The sequence below is a fragment of the Metopolophium dirhodum genome, chromosome 2 (assembly GCF_019925205.1).
Source record: "Metopolophium dirhodum isolate CAU chromosome 2, ASM1992520v1, whole genome shotgun sequence".
Taxonomy (NCBI): domain Eukaryota; kingdom Metazoa; phylum Arthropoda; class Insecta; order Hemiptera; family Aphididae; genus Metopolophium; species Metopolophium dirhodum.
The window spans coordinates 18,523,085-18,542,228 of NC_083561.1; the positions used below are offsets into that span (position 1 = coordinate 18,523,085).

The 19,144-nt window shown below is 27.3% G+C and overlaps 3 protein-coding genes across 3 annotated transcripts in view; 2 read left to right on the top strand and 1 right to left on the bottom strand.

Moving 5' to 3' along the window:
- LOC132939141 (uncharacterized) overlaps positions 1 to 1,283 on the top strand; it is a 251,436-nt gene extending 250,153 nt beyond the window's left edge. The window contains exon 2 of the mRNA XM_061006166.1: positions 1,097 to 1,283. The gene's annotated coding sequence lies outside the window, so the exon portion shown is untranslated. The remainder of the gene's footprint in view (positions 1 to 1,096) is intronic.
- A 276-nt stretch (positions 1,284 to 1,559) lies between these two features.
- On the bottom strand, positions 1,560 to 4,154 carry LOC132938774 (uncharacterized). The gene is made up of 3 exons (XM_061005793.1): positions 3,824 to 4,154; positions 1,887 to 3,592; positions 1,560 to 1,730 (listed from the first exon to the last, which is right to left on the bottom strand). Exons 1-3 carry the CDS (start codon positions 4,152 to 4,154, stop codon positions 1,560 to 1,562), a joined length of 2,208 nt encoding a protein of 735 aa, XP_060861776.1.
- A 3,344-nt stretch (positions 4,155 to 7,498) lies between these two features.
- On the top strand, positions 7,499 to 9,709 carry LOC132938732 (uncharacterized). The gene is made up of 4 exons (XM_061005742.1): positions 7,499 to 8,782; positions 9,020 to 9,142; positions 9,202 to 9,398; positions 9,503 to 9,709. Exons 1-4 carry the CDS (start codon positions 8,747 to 8,749, stop codon positions 9,657 to 9,659), a joined length of 513 nt encoding a protein of 170 aa, XP_060861725.1. The 5' UTR covers positions 7,499 to 8,746; the 3' UTR covers positions 9,660 to 9,709.
- Positions 9,710 to 19,144: the final 9,435 nt, after the last annotated feature.

Below are 19,144 nucleotides of genomic sequence, written 5' to 3' on the forward strand. Positions count from 1 at the left end.
AAAATTAATGAGAATACAACTCCTCGAATTAGCTTAAAATCATTTAACAATACTTTACCTTCTACTCCTTTTGGGTTATTTAACGCTAAACGTAGAAAAATAACACAAGAAATTGAACCATTTGATTTTAATCAATCCGCAAGCAGTTTTTCACCTGCAGATCACATGTCTACAGATATGATTAATTTTACTTCATCACCTGATCCTAAGACAGGCAGAGGTTTATATAAAGATGTATTACCTCAAACACAATTAGTTTATTATGACGATCCGAATGAGCTAGTAACTAGATTAAATTTTCTGACATCATCACAAAGTGTTGGTAATACTGGTGTCAATAATGAAATTATATCTATTTTAGAAGAACTGCGTGAGAGAAATATTATAGTATAATGACAACCTTAGAGAGTATAGCTAATGAGCTACATCGACCAGCGAGAAAAATATTTCCTAGACGTAGTGTGGTAACACGGTTTATTGATGACCTCTGGCAAGCTGATTTAATGGATATGCAATCTCATTCTAAAAAAAATTATGGTTTTAAATTCATATTAATTGTTATAGACACATATAGCAAATATGTATTTGTGGAACCGCTGAAAAATAAATCAGGTAAAGAATGTACAAAAGGAATGTTTAATATATTGAAAAAAGCTAAACCAAAATTTTTACAGACAGATAATGGTACAGAATTTTACAATGTCCTATTCCAAGATTTAATGAAAAAATATAAAATTAAACATTACAGTTCATACAGTGTTATCAAATGTTCAATCGCGGAACGTGTGATTCGAACTCTTAAAAATAATATATATAGACATTTTACTGCAACAGGCAAAATTGGTACAATACAATATCAAAAATTATACATAACTATAATAACACAAAACACAGAACAATCAAATGTACACCTAGTGAAGCTCGAATGGGTACAAACAGAATTAAATTTAACACATATATAAATTCTGAAACATTGTATAAACCAAAATTTAAAGTTAACGATAAAGTACGAATATCTAAGTATAAACATATATTTACTAAAGGATATACACCAAATTGGACAACGGAAATATTTACAGTTTCAAAAGTTTTACAGACAAATCCAGTAACTTATCAACTAAAGGATGAATCAGGCAGTATAATTTTAGGTGGTTTTTATGAACAGGAAATTAAATTAACTGATTTTCCAAACACCTTTCTCATTGAACGTATTGTAAAAAAAGTTGGGAATAAAATGTTTGTTAAATGGTTAGGTTTTGATTCAAGTCAAAATTCATGGATAACATCATCAGATATTTTAAAATAATGTTTTTTTTTATGTATAATATTTATTTATTTATTTATTTATTTTTTAATAAAATAAAATATCAGTTTTTTTTATTAAGTCGAATTAATTATTTCACATGATCTCCTGATCCTCATTAGTCTGTTTTGAAAACTATATATATATATATATATATATATATCTACAATCGATAAAAACAAAAAGCGTCATCTAGTGGTAAATAAATCAATGAAAATAATAATACTGCTGTATTTTGTTCCGCTAGATAACGCTTTTAAACTGAGTCATTAATTTTATAGTGACCATAAGCTAAAGTATTTATCCCGTCATCCATTATATAACGTTTATCATCGTTTGCACTTAGAACAAGTTTGCTCATTGTTTTCGAATGAACAACATGTTTATTTGATTGGATAAAATTCATTTTTCTATGAGTTTGTTCATCCTTGAGAGTTTTATGGTTTATAAAAGCGTTTAGTATATTCATATAATTGTTAAATTGCATGTGATTTTTAATTATATATTTCTTTACGCCTTTTGCTTTTTTTTTCTCAGCGCCATCTATAGTTTTATAAGCATATAATTTCGGTCTTAATGAAACGAATTCTTTAATTATAATTCCTTTCATTTCATCTTTAAAGAACCCTGGTTGATTTTTATGAATTTCACTAAAGCAACAATGGTCTTTAGGATAATTAGATGTGTCAAAATATGGTAATAAACTATTTTTTAAATCGTCAAAAAAATGTGTTGTTTGGATAGCATATATCAGGGAATCAGTATCCGAATATAAAGAACTAATTTTAGTACCATACCTTTTCTTCATTACATTATAATGGAAGTCATACATAAATGTTTTCGAAACGTCTAAAATTGCAAATCCTACATAAATTGCCTTGTCGAATTTAATTGTTTCCTTATGCTGATGAATGGCCATGAGATTCTTAGAATATATAGTTCTGTCTTTAAAACTAGTTTTCGCCATTAATTTCCTTGCTTTTTGTTCTGAAGAAACCAGTTTTATAGAAGTTCTTGCTCGAACATTCTCCATACATTTACCAAAAACGCTATTAATTAGCAACTTCCAGAAATCCTTCTCAAACTCGTTTTTAGCTTGTACTCTCATAGATGTACATAATTTTATGTATGATGCCATCCATTTACTTTGAGAAAAACGGATAGCTCGATGAATTTTTACTACTTTAAGACCGTGAGAAATTGCTTGTTTTAAATTTTTGTAATGCACAATATAGTTTTTTTTCGGTGATAAAGTAGTTAACAATTTCTCAACTTTCGAATTTGGTGGACATTCGTTAAACGGTAAAAATGGGAAATCATTATGATATTTATGTAGATGTTTAGGATACTCAATATCAACATCTAATATATATCCGACTTCTGAATCATCAGCAATTTTAGTTACATCTATGTTGAGATCGTCAACCCATTCAAAATCTTTAAAAGGTAATTCTGTTAACATAGACTTCCCATACAAATTCACACAATCGAGATATGTAATCCATGTGATCGGTTCATTTGCATTATAGTCCAATCCTTCGATATTTGGTATGTTTGCCTTAACATATCTTTTGGTTGATTGGCATATCCCGCCTCTAATTGATTTTTCGAAGAAAAGCAACATGTTATACTCCTTTAACCTTGATAATTTGACCTTGGTATACTTCAGCATACAGTCAAAAGCAAACCCGGGAGCAGTCATATAATGAGCAGGATCTAGTTCGAGCGTAGATAAACATAAGTCTCTAAAATTTTCGAACACATCGGCTAGTATGCTAACATCAGTTTTTAAATAAAGATCGCTATATTCACCTAAAGTCTTTATATCAAATGTATGCCATACATTTTTAGCATGTATATAATCTTCATCACTAATTTTCTCGTCTGTTAAAGAGTTATAAAATTCTAGCTTTGATGGCAGAAATGTATCATCTAATTTACTCCAATTATCGACATATTCATAAGGGAAGACTCCTTTTCGTGTAACTAAATCTAGTGCTTCCGCAGAAAATATTTTAAGAGTTTCTCTAAATCTCGACTTATCTTCAGATAAATTTTCCGCAAGTTTACTTAATGACTCGCTCATAAAACGGAATGTATCAACAAATTTTATACTAAATTTAGGTGCGATTTCCTTGCTGAAGGATATATATTTTTCTGATGAATTAGGAATAACGTGAATATTTTGATCATCGCAACCGAGCTCTCGAATTATGAAATGGCTATCGTACGATAAATTATGAAAGAAAATTGGAATGAATGATGGATTAGTTATTTGAAAATTACATTCTAGACAAAGACATTGTCTATATTTACCAGTAAAATGACAGTGATCTCGAACTTTAATTAAATTATTTTTTTTTAAATGTTTTGAACATTTTTCACATCTTTTAATTCTTTGAAAATGTTTTTCTTCTTTTTCAGTTAATTTACCCATTGGTGTAGCAGTTTCGTAAATTGTTTTGATATTATTTCCGATATCAATCATATTTTCCATAAATTTTTTTGCTGCATTTTCACCTCTATAAATAACCACCTTTCTAGGAATCTTCAACTGTTTTACTAACTCTTTTGGTATAATATCATAGTCGACTTTCACATAAAACCCATAACTCATAATTTCATGTAAATGTGTAATATATGTTTTTTTTTTTTTACAACTCTGAATGAATTCATCAGGTTTTTTAGGAGTTAAAATACATTCGAAGTCTGCATAAATAACAATTGGTATCCTTTGAGTTTTTTTATAACTTTTAAAATAAATAAAATCATCATCTCCCTCTTCAAACATTATAGGTTTCCCTAATTGGTTCTTTCTACAATTATGTTGATGTTCAATCAATCCTTTCATACCCCAAAGTTTGCTTTTACACGGTTTGTTCCCAAAAGTAGTAAAACATCTTTTACAGATAATTAGCTTAGTACAATTTTTAGTTTTCTGACTTCTAACGAATCTTGAAAAATTGTTTATATAACAGTAATGTGATGTTTCATCATTATTGAACAGAAAAAGATCGAAATGTTTTTTTCTTTCAGTATTACAAATATACAAAGGAAAAATATGTTTTTTATCATTTAAACTATAAATATTAATTGATACATCGTTTGTATGTTCAAATTTTTTCATCTGACTGATTGGTGTTGGAAAATCAATACATTTAAAATCTAAACCACTTTTTGTTTCTAACATTTTAAAATATTTCTTATTCAAATAAGTTTTATTCGATCGATTATCAAACTTAGATAGTATTGAATATTTAAAACATTTAGCATCGTTATTTTTTACATTTATAATTGCTCTTTTATCTTTTATATATTCAGATAGATCTAGATACGTTCCTCCTCTGAGAGGATTCACTGTATTAATTCTCAATTGTAATACATCTATAGTTTTAAGGGACCACCCAGATCCTTTCGCTAAAAACTGGTCTTGTTCAGATAATAATTTATTGAACATTCCATTTAGTAATTTATTGAAATCGGATGAATTACATGCAAGTGTATTAGAAGTTTTGAAAGCTATGTCCCGAACTTCTTGAGTGAGTATTCTTTCGTATACGCTATCCACATGTAAATTAAATTTTATAGATGATTGTAAACATGATTCTTTTAACTTTAAAATTAATTTATCTCTAACATAGTTAAAAAAAAGCGTGTAGTCTATAAAATTTAAAGTATTCTTAATCAAAAATGTTTTTGAACATTTCTTAAATCCCTCGATTTCAAATAAACCTTCATCAGAAGATGACATCCGCTCGTGTTTTGTAACCGTTTTTCTTTTCATTATGAAACTGAAAAAATAGATTAAATAAAAAAAAAACACAGATATAAGCAATCATAATATTGTAAAATGTATTATAACATCAACTTCTTTTTTTTTAAATCTTATGCAAGCAATTCAGAATATTGTTTTCAAAATATAATAAAAGTATTAATTCTAAATTATTACAAAGAAAAAAAGAATTGGTTAATATAATAAGAAATTACTCAGATTCTAATTCTCTTAACCGATTGTTTAGTTCTGTTAACCGACACTGAATATCTGCTTTACATTCACTTGAATAGTTTTCGAATCTATTATGTTCATTTATCAATTTATTTTTAAAAAATGAATTTTTCTTCATACTATCATTAATTTTTACAAATACTTTTCGAAATGCTTTCCGTTTCTCGATATAATAGCGTTTATTGTCACGCACCTGCTGTTCTGCTGCTAGAATTCTGCTTTTAATTACGTTTATTTCTGGGTTCATGATTCTGAAAATTACATAGAATTTCAAAAACTAACTAATTGATACGTTTTTTAAATCTAAACCACTTTTCCTAACATTTTTATTAAATTAGTTTTATTTGAAAACATTTATCATACCAGCAGATCTTATATACACAATAATAATTATATGATAAAATAATAAATAATAACAAAAAAAAAAATAATATTTTAATTATTTATTGAAAAACAGAATATTATTCGACATTATCTAATTTACTATATAAATTATTTAGACCTTTTTGAATATTTTTCTCGCATAAATAATTTATATATGTTAAATGTTTAAATTCGTTTATTAAATTCTGTTTTTCTTCAATAAGTCTTTTTCTGGTTTCTTTCAGCACCGCTTTTTGAATTTTTATTTTAATATTTTTAATATTGGAATAGAACATTTTTTCGTCAACATCTTGAGCATGATAATTTTCTTTTTGCTGTTCCAATATTTGAATGATTTGCTCGTGAATTAACGATTTGGCTTCCATGTTTTTTCTTTTTTTTTAAAAAAAAATCTGGAAAAATTATATAGAATTTGTAAACTATCTGCCAGATAAAAAAAAAATAATGCATATTAATGACAATAATTTATTTCCAACATATTTCTATTTTTTATGTTTTTTAACTTTTATATTAAAAATTTGTATGTATTAATCAAAAAAAGAAAATTACATTGAATACCTATATACATAAATATAAACTTATAATATTATTACTAATTATTCATAACAAATTTTTAAAAAAAAATTTTAACCTGATCTAAATCTTTCGCGCTTAGATTCTGCTGTTGTAATAAAATCTAACCTTTTACCGAAACAGTGTTCTCGCTTACGAAAATTCGTAACATATAAATCACTATATTTTTTACATATATCCATTTTTTCTTCTCTTAATAAAACTAATTTTGCGTTTAAATCTTTTATATAAGAAAAATTTGGGTTAGAGTTTGTTCTACTTAAATAAATAATGAATTTCAGGTTTTTAATTTTTTTTTTGAGATCTTTATATTCATATCTTTCTTTAATCTTATTTTCATCAATCATCTTCGTTAAGGTTACAATTTGTTCTCCATAATATTGAATTTGTTCATTACAAAAATCATATGAATGCCAAAAATTCATTATCTGTAATTTTTGACTAAATACATTAGTATAAAATATAAAATATTATATAAATCTAATTATTAAAGCGATTATTTATAAAACAACGAATGTACGTATATACGTATATATAATAATAACTAATTATATTATTCAAAGCTAAATAAAAAAACTTTAAAAATTAGACAATATAGCATTTATATCATAAAAAATAAAATTTTAGTTGCTAGTGAAGCTACGTCACACGATAATAGAAAAAAACGTGATAATTTATATGTTAGTTAATAGTAGATAGGGCGATTGTAACTATCGTAGAGTTCGTACGGTAACATTACGTTGTCACGAAAGCAACTACGTGTTTACTATCAACGTGCGACAGCAGCTTTCGAATAATCTTAACGTAAAAGCAATAAAAAAAACATTATAGAAAAAATAATTTAAATTTATATACGTGTATAATATACGTTTTAGGATATATTTTATACAGTCATTAAACATTATTGAATATTTTAATATAATAAAAAAAATTTTTTACATTAAAACATTTTACGTAAGATAATATTACACGTGTAATACAACAATCACGTTATCTATAACAAATATTTATAATCAGCTATAGTATTTTAACATTGATAAAAACAAGGTATCGTGCAACAACTACTAGATAACGGTATCTATAGTTATTATCATGAAAGAGATTGACTATTAAAGATTTTTGAGGTTAGGTAATAATTATCAATATTATTGATGAATGATAAGCCCGATGTTCTATCTTATCTATGTAAATCTATGATAGTATGGTACATCAGTTATCTTCTATACTGTGGACGTGGTGTAATTCATTTTAGTATTATTACTCTATGGTGTAATTATAACGTATTATTGTTACTTGATCATAACTTAACAAAAAAAAAAGAAAACAGCTTATATTATAGTAGTGACTAAAAGTGAGAGTTGAGAAACCGTCTTTCAACTATTCTATTTTAATGTTTTTATTTTAAATAATCTATGAAAAAAAATCTTTAAGTCTAAACACTCAATACCCATAGTAATATTATAAAACTGTATTATCATTACAACAATAAATTGTTATTATTCTATTTTATTTTTTAAAAAAAAGAAGTATGATGTTAAATTTAATAAATAACAATAAAAAAAAAATAGTACTTACATAGCTTGTAGAAATTGAGGTACTTTTTCTAAGTATGATGGCTGGTCTATTTGTTAGAGTTGTTTTGACAATCTTTTGACTGGCTATTGAAGATGTTTGGTAAACTGCTGGCTGGCTGTTGTTTTGGCGAAGAAGACTGTTCTGCTGCTGGCTTGAACTGATGACGATAAGCTAAGAAATTCTGGGTTTTATACCCGAAAATAACCCTCTCTTCTCTCATTAGAATTTTTTTGTGATGGATTAAAACATTTCAACTTATTTTACATCCTGTTTTAATATTATAATGGCATTGACATTAAGTAAATGTGAAAACATTTGACTGAGCAGGTTATATTAGCAGCAATTTAGATTCATATAATATAATTGGTTTTTGAGAATGAATGTATACATTCTAAGCATTGACATTTAGTAAATGTGAAAACATTTGGCTGGACAGGTTATGTTAGCAACAATTAAAATTCATATAATGTAATTGGTTTTTGAGAATGAATGTATACATTCTAATTTATTTTAAATCCTGTTTGTAATAATTTAAATTCATGTAATGTAATTTGCTGTTGTATATGAACATGTTTCAGCACCCATCTAAGGTAAGGTTATTGTAGAAATTTATTCAAGGAGGGTATTGACCATGGTAAAAGGTGAATGTCATAAACATTTGGCTGGGATAGGTTATGTTAGCGTCAATTTAAAGTCATGTAATGTGATTTTGCTGTTGTACCTGTATGTTCATGTTTTAGCAGGTTTCTATAATGTAAGGCTATGACCATTTGTATACTTAATTATTGAAGTAGTGGTAAAAATCTGTGTATAAAAGACAGAGGGTATTCTCTAATATTCACCAGTCTTCAAGATTTCATCCCAGGACAAGAAGCTCAGTTCAACAGAAATACTACCAAAATAAAATGTCGTACCGTACAATTGCTTCAACTGATTCAGAGGTTAGTAACTACTTAGTAAATATCTTATAACCATAGAAAATTGGAGGCCGGTCGTAACACCACTCAACGCTATGGTTATAATTCTTAAAATAATATTAAATGACTGATTATAACATAGTATATTGGAAGTGCGTCGTAACATTACTCAACGCTTTGGGTATAATTCTTGGGACATAGAAAAAATATATAATGGAAAAAAACAGTAAAAAATAATGTACTATGTTTTATGTTTCACAGAATGAACATTTTAGCGAATCAATTGATATAAGACCGTCTTTTTCAAAAACAAAACCTGGATCAAAACGTTCTGCAGAAAAAACAAGTGTTAAAAAACCTATGAAAAAGAAGCAGAATAAAATGGTAATTAAAATAATATTTTTTCCTAATGATAGCATAAATAATTTATTTTTTTTTTATAGAATGCATCATACAGAGATAATATCAGCGAACGCTTGAGATCAGAAGATTTTGATGTTGAAGTATTTAATTCACTAACATTTAGACAAGGAGATGGCGTTGTGACAATAAAGACGCCTTTTGAAGAAAAAGGAAAGGATCTTTGGGTGCTAAGTCATTATAAGGTTACTAACATCGAGAATGTGCCAGTAAAGGACAGGTAAATACATTGGTTTAAATTTAAAAACTATTGCTGAATCTGTTTTTTTTTTACTGATTTTATTTACTTCTTTTGTTTTTAAATAAAATAATTTGTTGTAATAGATGGAAGTTCAGTGAAGCTACTGTTAGATTGTACACGACCGACGAATCAAAAGATCAAACACTTCATACTGGTCTTAATGAGACAATGCAAATTATATTTGATAAATTACTAACCGATCCAAAGCGTCAAACTATTAAAAGCAAGACGGTTGTTTGATTATTATACGGAAAAATGAGTTTCATTTAATAAAACAAAATATTATTATACATGTATGTTTTTATTTGTTCAATACTCAAAGGTCTTGGAAAACATAAACCTATAAACTATATAGTATGTCTGAGAAAAAAATTTCTAATTGAAACATTGCTATCAATTCTGTACTATCAAAATGTAATCTACTTATTTACTGAAAACATAAAATTTGAAACTAAAACGCATTAAAACTATTCTTTATGATTAAAGGTAACATGTAATTTAAGAAAAAAAAGCAAGTTTATTATTGAATAAAAAAGTTTTTATTTTTTAAATAAATAATTATTAAACATATTTATATATTTTATATTATTAGATCTTGTAAAATCATATCGGACAATGTGTTAAAATGAAATTGTAATATTTCATATAAAAATGATGTGTCATCGTTCTGTAAATGATTATAATAATTAAAATCATAGTTTTGAATATATTGGTTGGTAAATTCGTTCCTTTGGCAAGTGGATGGCAGACCACGGACATCATTTTTAATTAGGTCATATGCAGTGTTGAAAGTAATTTGATAATTTGCTAAACGTTTTTGCTTGTCTACCACATACAAATCAATCAAATTCTGTAATTGACGAAGCCGGTACAAATCTACGTGTGTCAAGGTAATATATTCCTCGTTTAGATGTAGGGTAATTGAACTCTGTTTAACATTAGTTGAATATGAAAAGGAATCGGTAATCTTTACACGCCTCACCCTGGTATTTAGGTTATTAATAATTGAATTGTAATTAGATTCAGACATCAGTGTGAACCATTCTTCTAAACTTAATGTAATAATTTTCTTTGAAAGTTTACATTCTAATAATAAAATAATTGAAATCTGCTTATTAATTAGTAATCCAACTGTAATACTTTTCTTGTTAAAAGCTCGGATGTCGAATGTAGACTTACAGACAATTATTGGTGGACTCATAATGAAGTTTTTTTTTGCTAAAAAAGTACACAATAAAAAGTAGGATATAACTGTTAGGAGTTATACATTGGACTGTTAGTTTTTTCCTTTGCAGTCATATTATATACTAAAAACTCGGATAAAAAAAAAAAATGCAAAAAATGTGAACGTACAGTTAGCCAATTAGTGCATACTAGAGAGGGAATTTACATATACTTACTAACCTGATACCTGAAAAACATTTTAAATTATTATATACGCACTAACCCGCTAGGCTATACGTTCACAAGATATTAAATCGAATAATAAAACATTTAAGATAAAACATTCAATTTTTTTTTATTTTTTTTTTTTATTCAATATAGCAAATATTATAAACAGTATATTATATAAAAAAAACATGATTTAACAAATGGTGTCGTACGAACCGGTTTCACAATTACAAATAACTTCGGTTTTACAATATTTACTTAAGACTTTTTGAACAAACTGATTACCTTTCATTAATAATACATAATATAAACATTTTGGTGAGAATCGGGTATGTTCTATAAAACAATTATCATCGATTTCAAAACTATGTAGAATTACTCCACACCAATGATATTGAACTGCGTCATCGAGATTGATATAGTAAAATCCACATTCTGAGAGCTTGTACTTATTCTGACCGGTATTTGGAGGAAAACTTTTAAAAGATCGTAACCTAGATACAAATGCAGAGAATTCTGGATACGCTGGCGTTGAATTGAATCGTATTTGATCGACCAATGACTGGACATCGTTTGCGCATTTTTGAAAATTCATTTTTGAAGAAATTAAATAACTTATACAATTTAATAAAACTTTGAGAAAATAAAGAAAAATGAGACACGACTTGAGTGAACGATGGATCATTAGTAACTGAATATGAAAAAAATAATCAGCAATCAGCTTATAACTTAAAATTATTGTAAATAATAAATAATGTTTTTATCATTATTAAAAAAATCAGTGTAACCAACATGAGTAAAAATGAAATACAGTACATTTTTTCGAGGTAAAATTTACTAACAATCAGTGTGAAATGTGTTACACGGTAAATCTGAGTGCTCCAAGGGGGACATTCCCCCTTGAAAAAAAATTTTTACCGTGGAAAAGCTGGCTGTGAACATACAAATATATACTACTCATTGAAATTTGATTTTGTTTTAATCAACTAGGTAGCAATGAGATAATTTTATCAACAATATATTAAATATAATATATTGTATATATATAACATTTTTTGACATTTTATGTCTTTGCTTTGACACATAGAATCGAAATCAAAAAACTTTACGTTACGAAAAAAATTGCAAAATATAATTTTCCTCATACGAGATTTGAACTCGATATACGCGCTTATCATACAATAGTTAAATGCGACTGCACCGACGCTCGATGTGTAGATTTGACGTGGACGATTTTACATTTTTATCAATTACCCTATAAATATTACCTAGGTATGTGCTACATAATATGATAGCAAGGACAACAAATACATAAAATATGGTACTTCATTGCAGACTCGTATACAATATGTTTTTTTTAGGTTTCAGAACGTAATTATTATAGGTAGTTATTTGAAAATTAAATAACGTACAGTGTGTCAGTGTATGCAAAGAAATCGAACAGATAGTTAAACATTTTTAAGACCAGGATGACTAATATTTTATTTTTATTTTTTAGATAGTTGTAAGAGTAATATATTTAGTTAATTATTAGTAAGCAATATAATGTTTAGTAAAATTGAAAGGCCTATGATTGGATCATTTAAAATTAGTGATAAACTAAATTAATTAATATTTCATGGTACCTATTTAATTATAGTTTGATACATTTTGTTGACTAATTTTAAAATTTACAAGATATTCTAAATAAATGTGCCAAATTTACAAGTAAGTTAAAAACATTCAAAAAAATAATTTTTATTGTATATTAGACATAATTTTAGTTTATAAGCATTGACTTTTATGATTTTAAAGGTAAATTTAAGATATTTCAATTTTATATATAATATGGATATTGGGGCATAACACGAACAAATATTTATTAATTTATTTATCATTAGAAATATTTTTAGTATTTTTTTTTTACGGGTAACTTTCTGACACCTAAACGTCACATGGATGGTAAAGTTGATGCTGTATTGCAGTTCCAGGACGTGCGTGTCTATACAATTTTCATCAGTCATTTGTTAGTTGTTACGTCTCAACCGACGTCGATATATACATCAACGCAGAAATGAATACGTGATGTACTAGGAGTGGTATCTATGAGAGGTGTTATGATGAGTGATTATTTAACAAAGTACAAAATTAAAATATCATAATCTAGGTGGAGAAGAGTGGTGTTACGACTCTAATATAGAATTTAAGACTGTAAGTGGTGTTACGACCTGACTCTGAATGTCCCTAACCGTCTAATGGTTAGCTCAACCCATACTGTATAACAGTCTAACGAGCTCTTGTCATAGGCTCCTATTTATATGATCGAGTCCTTTGGAGTGGGTGGTCGTAGTAGTGGCCAAATTCAGTCATGAAATAGAGTTTGGGTCTCGTATTTGGTATGCTGGTCGACTCGTATCCTTCGTATAAGTGTTGACTTTCCCAGAAAGATACGTATGACGACACCTTTATAGTTTAATTGTTTTATCGCTTTTGAAATTACCTCCACATGTTCTAATATACTAATTGCCTTATTAGTTATGTCGTCAAATAATATTAGAAACGTGCGCTACGATGTACATAGTTAATACATGATTCCTTAATACATAGGTACTTAACACATTCATGAATTTTTATTATTATTTGATCAGTATTTTTAATTTTTGTTCTAACCCTGGGAGCCTTTCTTACAATAATTAGTTCAACTAACGAATGCATGTATCTCAGTTTGAGTTATTATTTTTAAATTCTAATAATATAATCCTTTAGAGAGTTGTTCCTCTAGCTCACTAACCTCATTTTTAACCTATACCAAACTGTAATAATGTTTGTGTTATTTTTAAATATTTTTTTTTGTATTATTTAATTAGTTATAGAACGGTATAATATCTACCACCCTACAAGTATATAGATTTTATGGTTTATACTTTTTAGGTTAGATTATACCTATATTATTTATATAATATAGTTATTAATACAACAAAATTATTATACACCACTATTATAATGGAATCGTTGCATATTTTGTGTCGAGCACAAAATCATAATCTTATCCAAGTGTTTATTTGAATGGAAATCTTTTAATAATAGGTATATTTATATCATGAACCCTTGCACTCGAATCACCCTCTAATAGCCCATTCCTGACATGCCACAAAATCAACCTAAAAACACAATAAATAATGTTTTATTGATGTCCTTTCTTCAAAAAACCACTTTATTTCATCCCAAGCCACTTCATATGGGTATAATATTATAGTACTATTAATGATCCGTATTCTAGTTAATTATTATTAAATTACAATTTGTTCACGACAATATGTCAACAACAATAGTTGACATTAGCTCTCCTTTAGATAAAATCATGTGAAGTACCTCTACCACTATAATGCATTGATATTCATGCACTAGGTTTCTAGGTTATCAAATTAAAATTGCATTAGGGTACCTACTGTTATTTTACAAAAGACACATAAACAATACTTTGTAGACGTGTAGTATAAGTTTATTAGAAAACTCGTTGTATAATTACATTTCAGGTACAAACAAAGATAAATCAGCGAAGCCAGAAGTTTATGAAGGTATTTATTTGAAAATACGTATCTACATGGTATATACATGATGATTAGGGTGGATCGAATAAATGAAAAAAAAAAATTTTTGCGAATTCTAATAGTACTTAAATGTTGTGGTTTATACTCAACTAAGTGTTTACAAAAAATGATTCGATCAATTACATGAAGATGCATCCCTCCCCAGAACTGTGCCCTAGACCTGTGCCTATAATATATACCACTAAATTGCCATATTCTGTGTATTAAAAAATTCTGTAATGATAGAGCAATCCTAAATGTCCAAACATACTCAGATTTAATATTAAGAACACTCTGTGAACTTATGGAAATTAAATGGAAACATATAAATGTTTTACATATAAAAGTAATAATTTAAACATTTCAATTGCATTCTAAGATAATACAATGTTGTAAAATTGTATGCAAGTAATTTCATGTGCTTGAAAATAACATGTATGTACTCATTTTCTATTGTAAATAATCATTTTAATTTATTTTTTAGCAAACCTACGTACGTATTTTCTTGTTTTTTTTTTTTTTTTGTAATGAAGTTTTAATTATATATCTCTAGAATATAATTGACTATAGTTGTGTAATAGTTTACAGATTAATATATTTTGAATTATCTTAACAAGACAAGTTTCTACAATTACAATAAACTATACTAAATCAATTAAATTGTATTTAAAAAAGGCGGGTAAGTGGATGTCGCTCTGCTGTACAGTAGGTTACAAGTGGGTCACTGTAAAGGATGGTGTTAAATTTGAATTCAATGATATAATATTATTGTATAAGAAAAACGATTCTGAGCGAAAACGGTCAGTCAGCCTATGATATTACCAAGTATATTTGATGATATTATTGTTAATAAAGTAATTTATACATTTACTTATTTACGTGGAACCTTGTTTTAAATTTTCAATCCTTAGCTACAAAAGTTGAACACTTTCAATATGTTTCAACTGTTATTATAACAATATATCAGGAGCCTAATATTACATTTTCACGCTTTTTAAACCCAATGAATACAATTTTATTGATATTTATAGAAAAAAAAAATAAAAAAATTGAGAACTGACAATGTCCGTAAACAGCTCAAAAAGAGTCAAAATATTTTCAACATTTTATGGTGTATAGAAAATGCTAATATAAACATTCAGTGAAATTTTCAAGTATCTACAGTCATACGTTTTTTTAATTACAACAAAATAAGGAAATCGTTACATGAGAAATCGAGTGAATATCAAATGTTGTAAAAATTTAATTTGACTTTCTTCTAGACATTTTTTTTTTGATAAAGGTAGACAAACTCATGGATAATTTTGTATTACATTTTCAAATCTTAGATTGAAAAAGAAAAATTTTATGAATTCTCAACTCAAAATAATTTGCTAATTTTTGTGACTTTTCGTATTTTGTCAATATTTGAACTTTAAATGCTTATAAATAAAAACTGTGACTCAGGATTTTTAATATTTTTCAAATGTCATTATAACAATATAGTAGGAGCCTTGTATTAAATTTTCAAGCTTTTTTATCCAACAAATAAAATTTTATTGACATTTGTAGACAAAATAACTAAAAAAAATGGAAACTGATAATGTTCGTAAACAGCTCAAAATAAGTGAAAATATTTGGAAAATGTTATGGTGTATATAAAATGCTAATATAAACATTCAGTCAAAATGTCATATACCTACGGTCATTTGTTTTAGAGTTACACCAAAAACCAAAACCGATTTCCTCGAAAATTCCCGTTTTTCCTTAATTTTTATTTTGTTTTTCATGTCGCTTTTGAAAACTACTGGAACATATTTACTTTTGACCCCCCAAAGTACCAACTAGATTCACTTTCCTATCAGAAAAGTTACTGTTGAAGAAAATCCAAGCACTTTTACTGTCCTAAAAGGTGATGACAGACACAAAAAAAAAATAAAAAACACACATCATTGTAAAATCAATACATCATTCATCGCTTCGCTCAGAATCTAAAATGTACAGTTGACCGCTGTTAACCTATACTTTATGATATAAATTACAAAAATTGTACAACTGAATAAATACAACGAAAATGTATAATAAAACAAAAGTTTAATTTGTTAAGTTACTCTGCTGTAAAATAGTACGTCATTGAGTAGATAAAAGAAAGGATTTGTTGAATTTGAATTTATGTGTTGATTTCAAAATAAATTAAAAATAATTGAAATGTTCTTTAAATCAGTTAATTTTAATAGAATAAAATACATTTTTAAATTCTGAGCTGATCGATGGAGATTTGATTTGCTCACGAATTGCCTCCCATCTGAAACTCGAATTGAAGATATATGAAATAATATTTTTATACATTACGGAATAATATAATAATTTATACATAAAAAATCCAAATACCACCAACTCACTCATCGCCGTAACTCAAAAACTACACCAACGCATGAACTTGAAATTTGGAATAGAGGTTCTTCTCATATTTTCACCGTGCACTAAGAAAGGATTTTCAAAAATGTTGCGTTTTAGTGGAGTAATTAACAATCATAATTATTCACCGCTAATACGTATTAACGTGCTGCACGGCAGCCCACGGTTTCTAACTACCTACAACTTATCCTTTTTGTCCAAATAAGAATTATTGTTCTGAGAAATTTATCGATAAAAATAATCTCATGCATCGCACGTACAAACGATAAAATGCACACCGATAACATAAACCAATACACATACAAATTCTATTAATTAGTTTTATCTCCATTGGTGCCTATACAGTATACACGTTCATTTAATTTGCACGCCGTACTACCAGCAGTTTGGACACGCGTATCATAAATATTTACAATTATAAATTTATATTATTTGCAATACTTAGTGGCTCCCTCTAATGATCTAGATACGCAATAAGAAAGAAGTTTCTGATATTCGCTTTTTAAAGATGTGGTAAAACAGGGATCTTAAGATTCACGGTGGAATTCGAAACTTTTTTGTTGTTTATTAATGGTTGCATTCGGTTGCAAGTTATATAATATGTGAATTATTTCACAAAGCTAGGTACAATTACGCCTGTTTGTCCATAAAAATAAATAAAATAACCCCCCAAAGTATAATAATATATAAATATTAAATACAGTAGAACCTCGATTATCCGAACCAATTGGGACCGTACCTAGTTCGGATACGCAAAAGTTCGGATATTGGAAATATAAAATAAAAAATGTTTATAATATTATGTATTAATTATTTATTATTTTTATTATTAAATATTTATTATTATTATAAATATATTATTAGAAATACATTACATATTATATTACATTATCAGAAATACATTAAATTATTAGAAATACATTAGGTACATACATACATTATTAGAAATAAATAAATACATAATTAAATACATGACATTTATTATATTTTTTTGACATAATTATCAATACCTGCCGGATACAAGTTTTCATGTTCGGATAACAGAACGTTCGTATACGCTAATTATAGTTCGGATAATAGAGGGTTCGTATAACGGAGGTTCGGATAATCGAGGTTCTACTGTACTCCTAAAAATCCGCGATGATCAACTATGACGAGCGTCACTCATTTGGGCGAATAACCCAAAATTTACTTGAGTAAAGCATATACCATTTGAGCGAGAAATGAACCGATCGTTTAGGCGAATTTATAAATTATTGAATAATATTGAAGTAACATTACGTTGGTATACAATAATCTTTATAATATTTACCACAGCTAAATATTATTATTATGTATATCGTTTCGGCTGATTGGTGAATATAGATAGTGAACGATAATTTGTTAGATTGTACGCTAAGACGGAGACAAAACATTTTACTCAATATACTACGTAAAAATAATAAAGAGAAACAAGACTATACATTAAAATCATGGGAAGACTATCAAACCGGAAAATTAACAATAATCAATTATATTAAACAAACGGACATGAGATACCATACTAATAAAAAAATTAGTTAGAATTTTTAATACAAAATTATGATCATTTACATGAGAATATAATACATTTTATTAAACAAATGAGCATGAGATACCATGCTTATGAAAAAAAAATAGTTGCGATAATAAATATAATATAATACATTATATGACAATATAATACATTTTTAACCATACCTACCAGTTAGAGTTAACTGGGAGTCCTAAGTATCTAAAAATGGGAAGGAAAACGTATTAGTCTATATAAATGTTGATAAATATATATTTATAGCTCGCCAAAACGATGTATTAGATAAATTAGAGGTCCGTGTGAATTTTACCCAAACGATATGTTATTTTGAGTCATTCGTCCAAATGAAAGTCCCCTACTATGACTTCAATACTATTTTAGGTACAATGTATACAAATTTTTTTTCAACTGTACTAATATAGGCTATATTATAGCTCCCTCCTCACTGTGTCCTCAATCTACCGCAGGTAGATTGCCTACCTGATTATATACTGTTCGCATAACCTTTAGCGAAACTCACGGGCAACGCCACGTAGGATGGCTAAAAATTTAAATATAATATGATTTTGTTTCTATACCTATGCAGAGCGAATACATCCAAAAGGAGTTAATTAATCACAATTTTTTCCCAGGCAACGCCGGGTTATTCAGCTTGTAATATTATATAATAATTGATTGTACACGTACAACTGTCGATATATTAATTAATATAATCCAGGTATGTTACGGGAGGCAATTCGAGCGGACCGTTTGGGGAAAATTATGCACAAAGAAAAGCTAATAAAGAATTAGAGGTCTATTAGACACGAAAACTT

What these genes read in the sequence shown, in the direction of transcription:
- LOC132938774 (XM_061005793.1), bottom strand. Translation starts at nt 4,154, where the DNA reads ATGAAAGGATTGATTGAACATCAACATAATTGTAGAAAGAACCAATTA. An exon ending in AAAGGTGGTTATTTATAGAG is followed by an intron (nt 3,593 to 3,823) that starts GTGAAAATGCAG and finishes GTCTTTGTCTAG; the next exon opens with AATGTAATTTTCAAATAACT. An exon ending in GAATTATAATTAAAGAATTC is followed by an intron (nt 1,731 to 1,886) that starts GTTTCATTAAGA and finishes AAAACTCTCAAG; the next exon opens with GATGAACAAACTCATAGAAA.
- LOC132938732 (XM_061005742.1), top strand. Translation starts at nt 8,747, where the DNA reads ATGTCGTACCGTACAATTGCTTCAACTGATTCAGAG. An exon ending in AAAAGAAGCAGAATAAAATG is followed by an intron (nt 9,143 to 9,201) that starts GTAATTAAAATA and finishes TTTTTTTTATAG; the next exon opens with AATGCATCATACAGAGATAA. An exon ending in AATGTGCCAGTAAAGGACAG is followed by an intron (nt 9,399 to 9,502) that starts GTAAATACATTG and finishes TTGTTGTAATAG; the next exon opens with ATGGAAGTTCAGTGAAGCTA.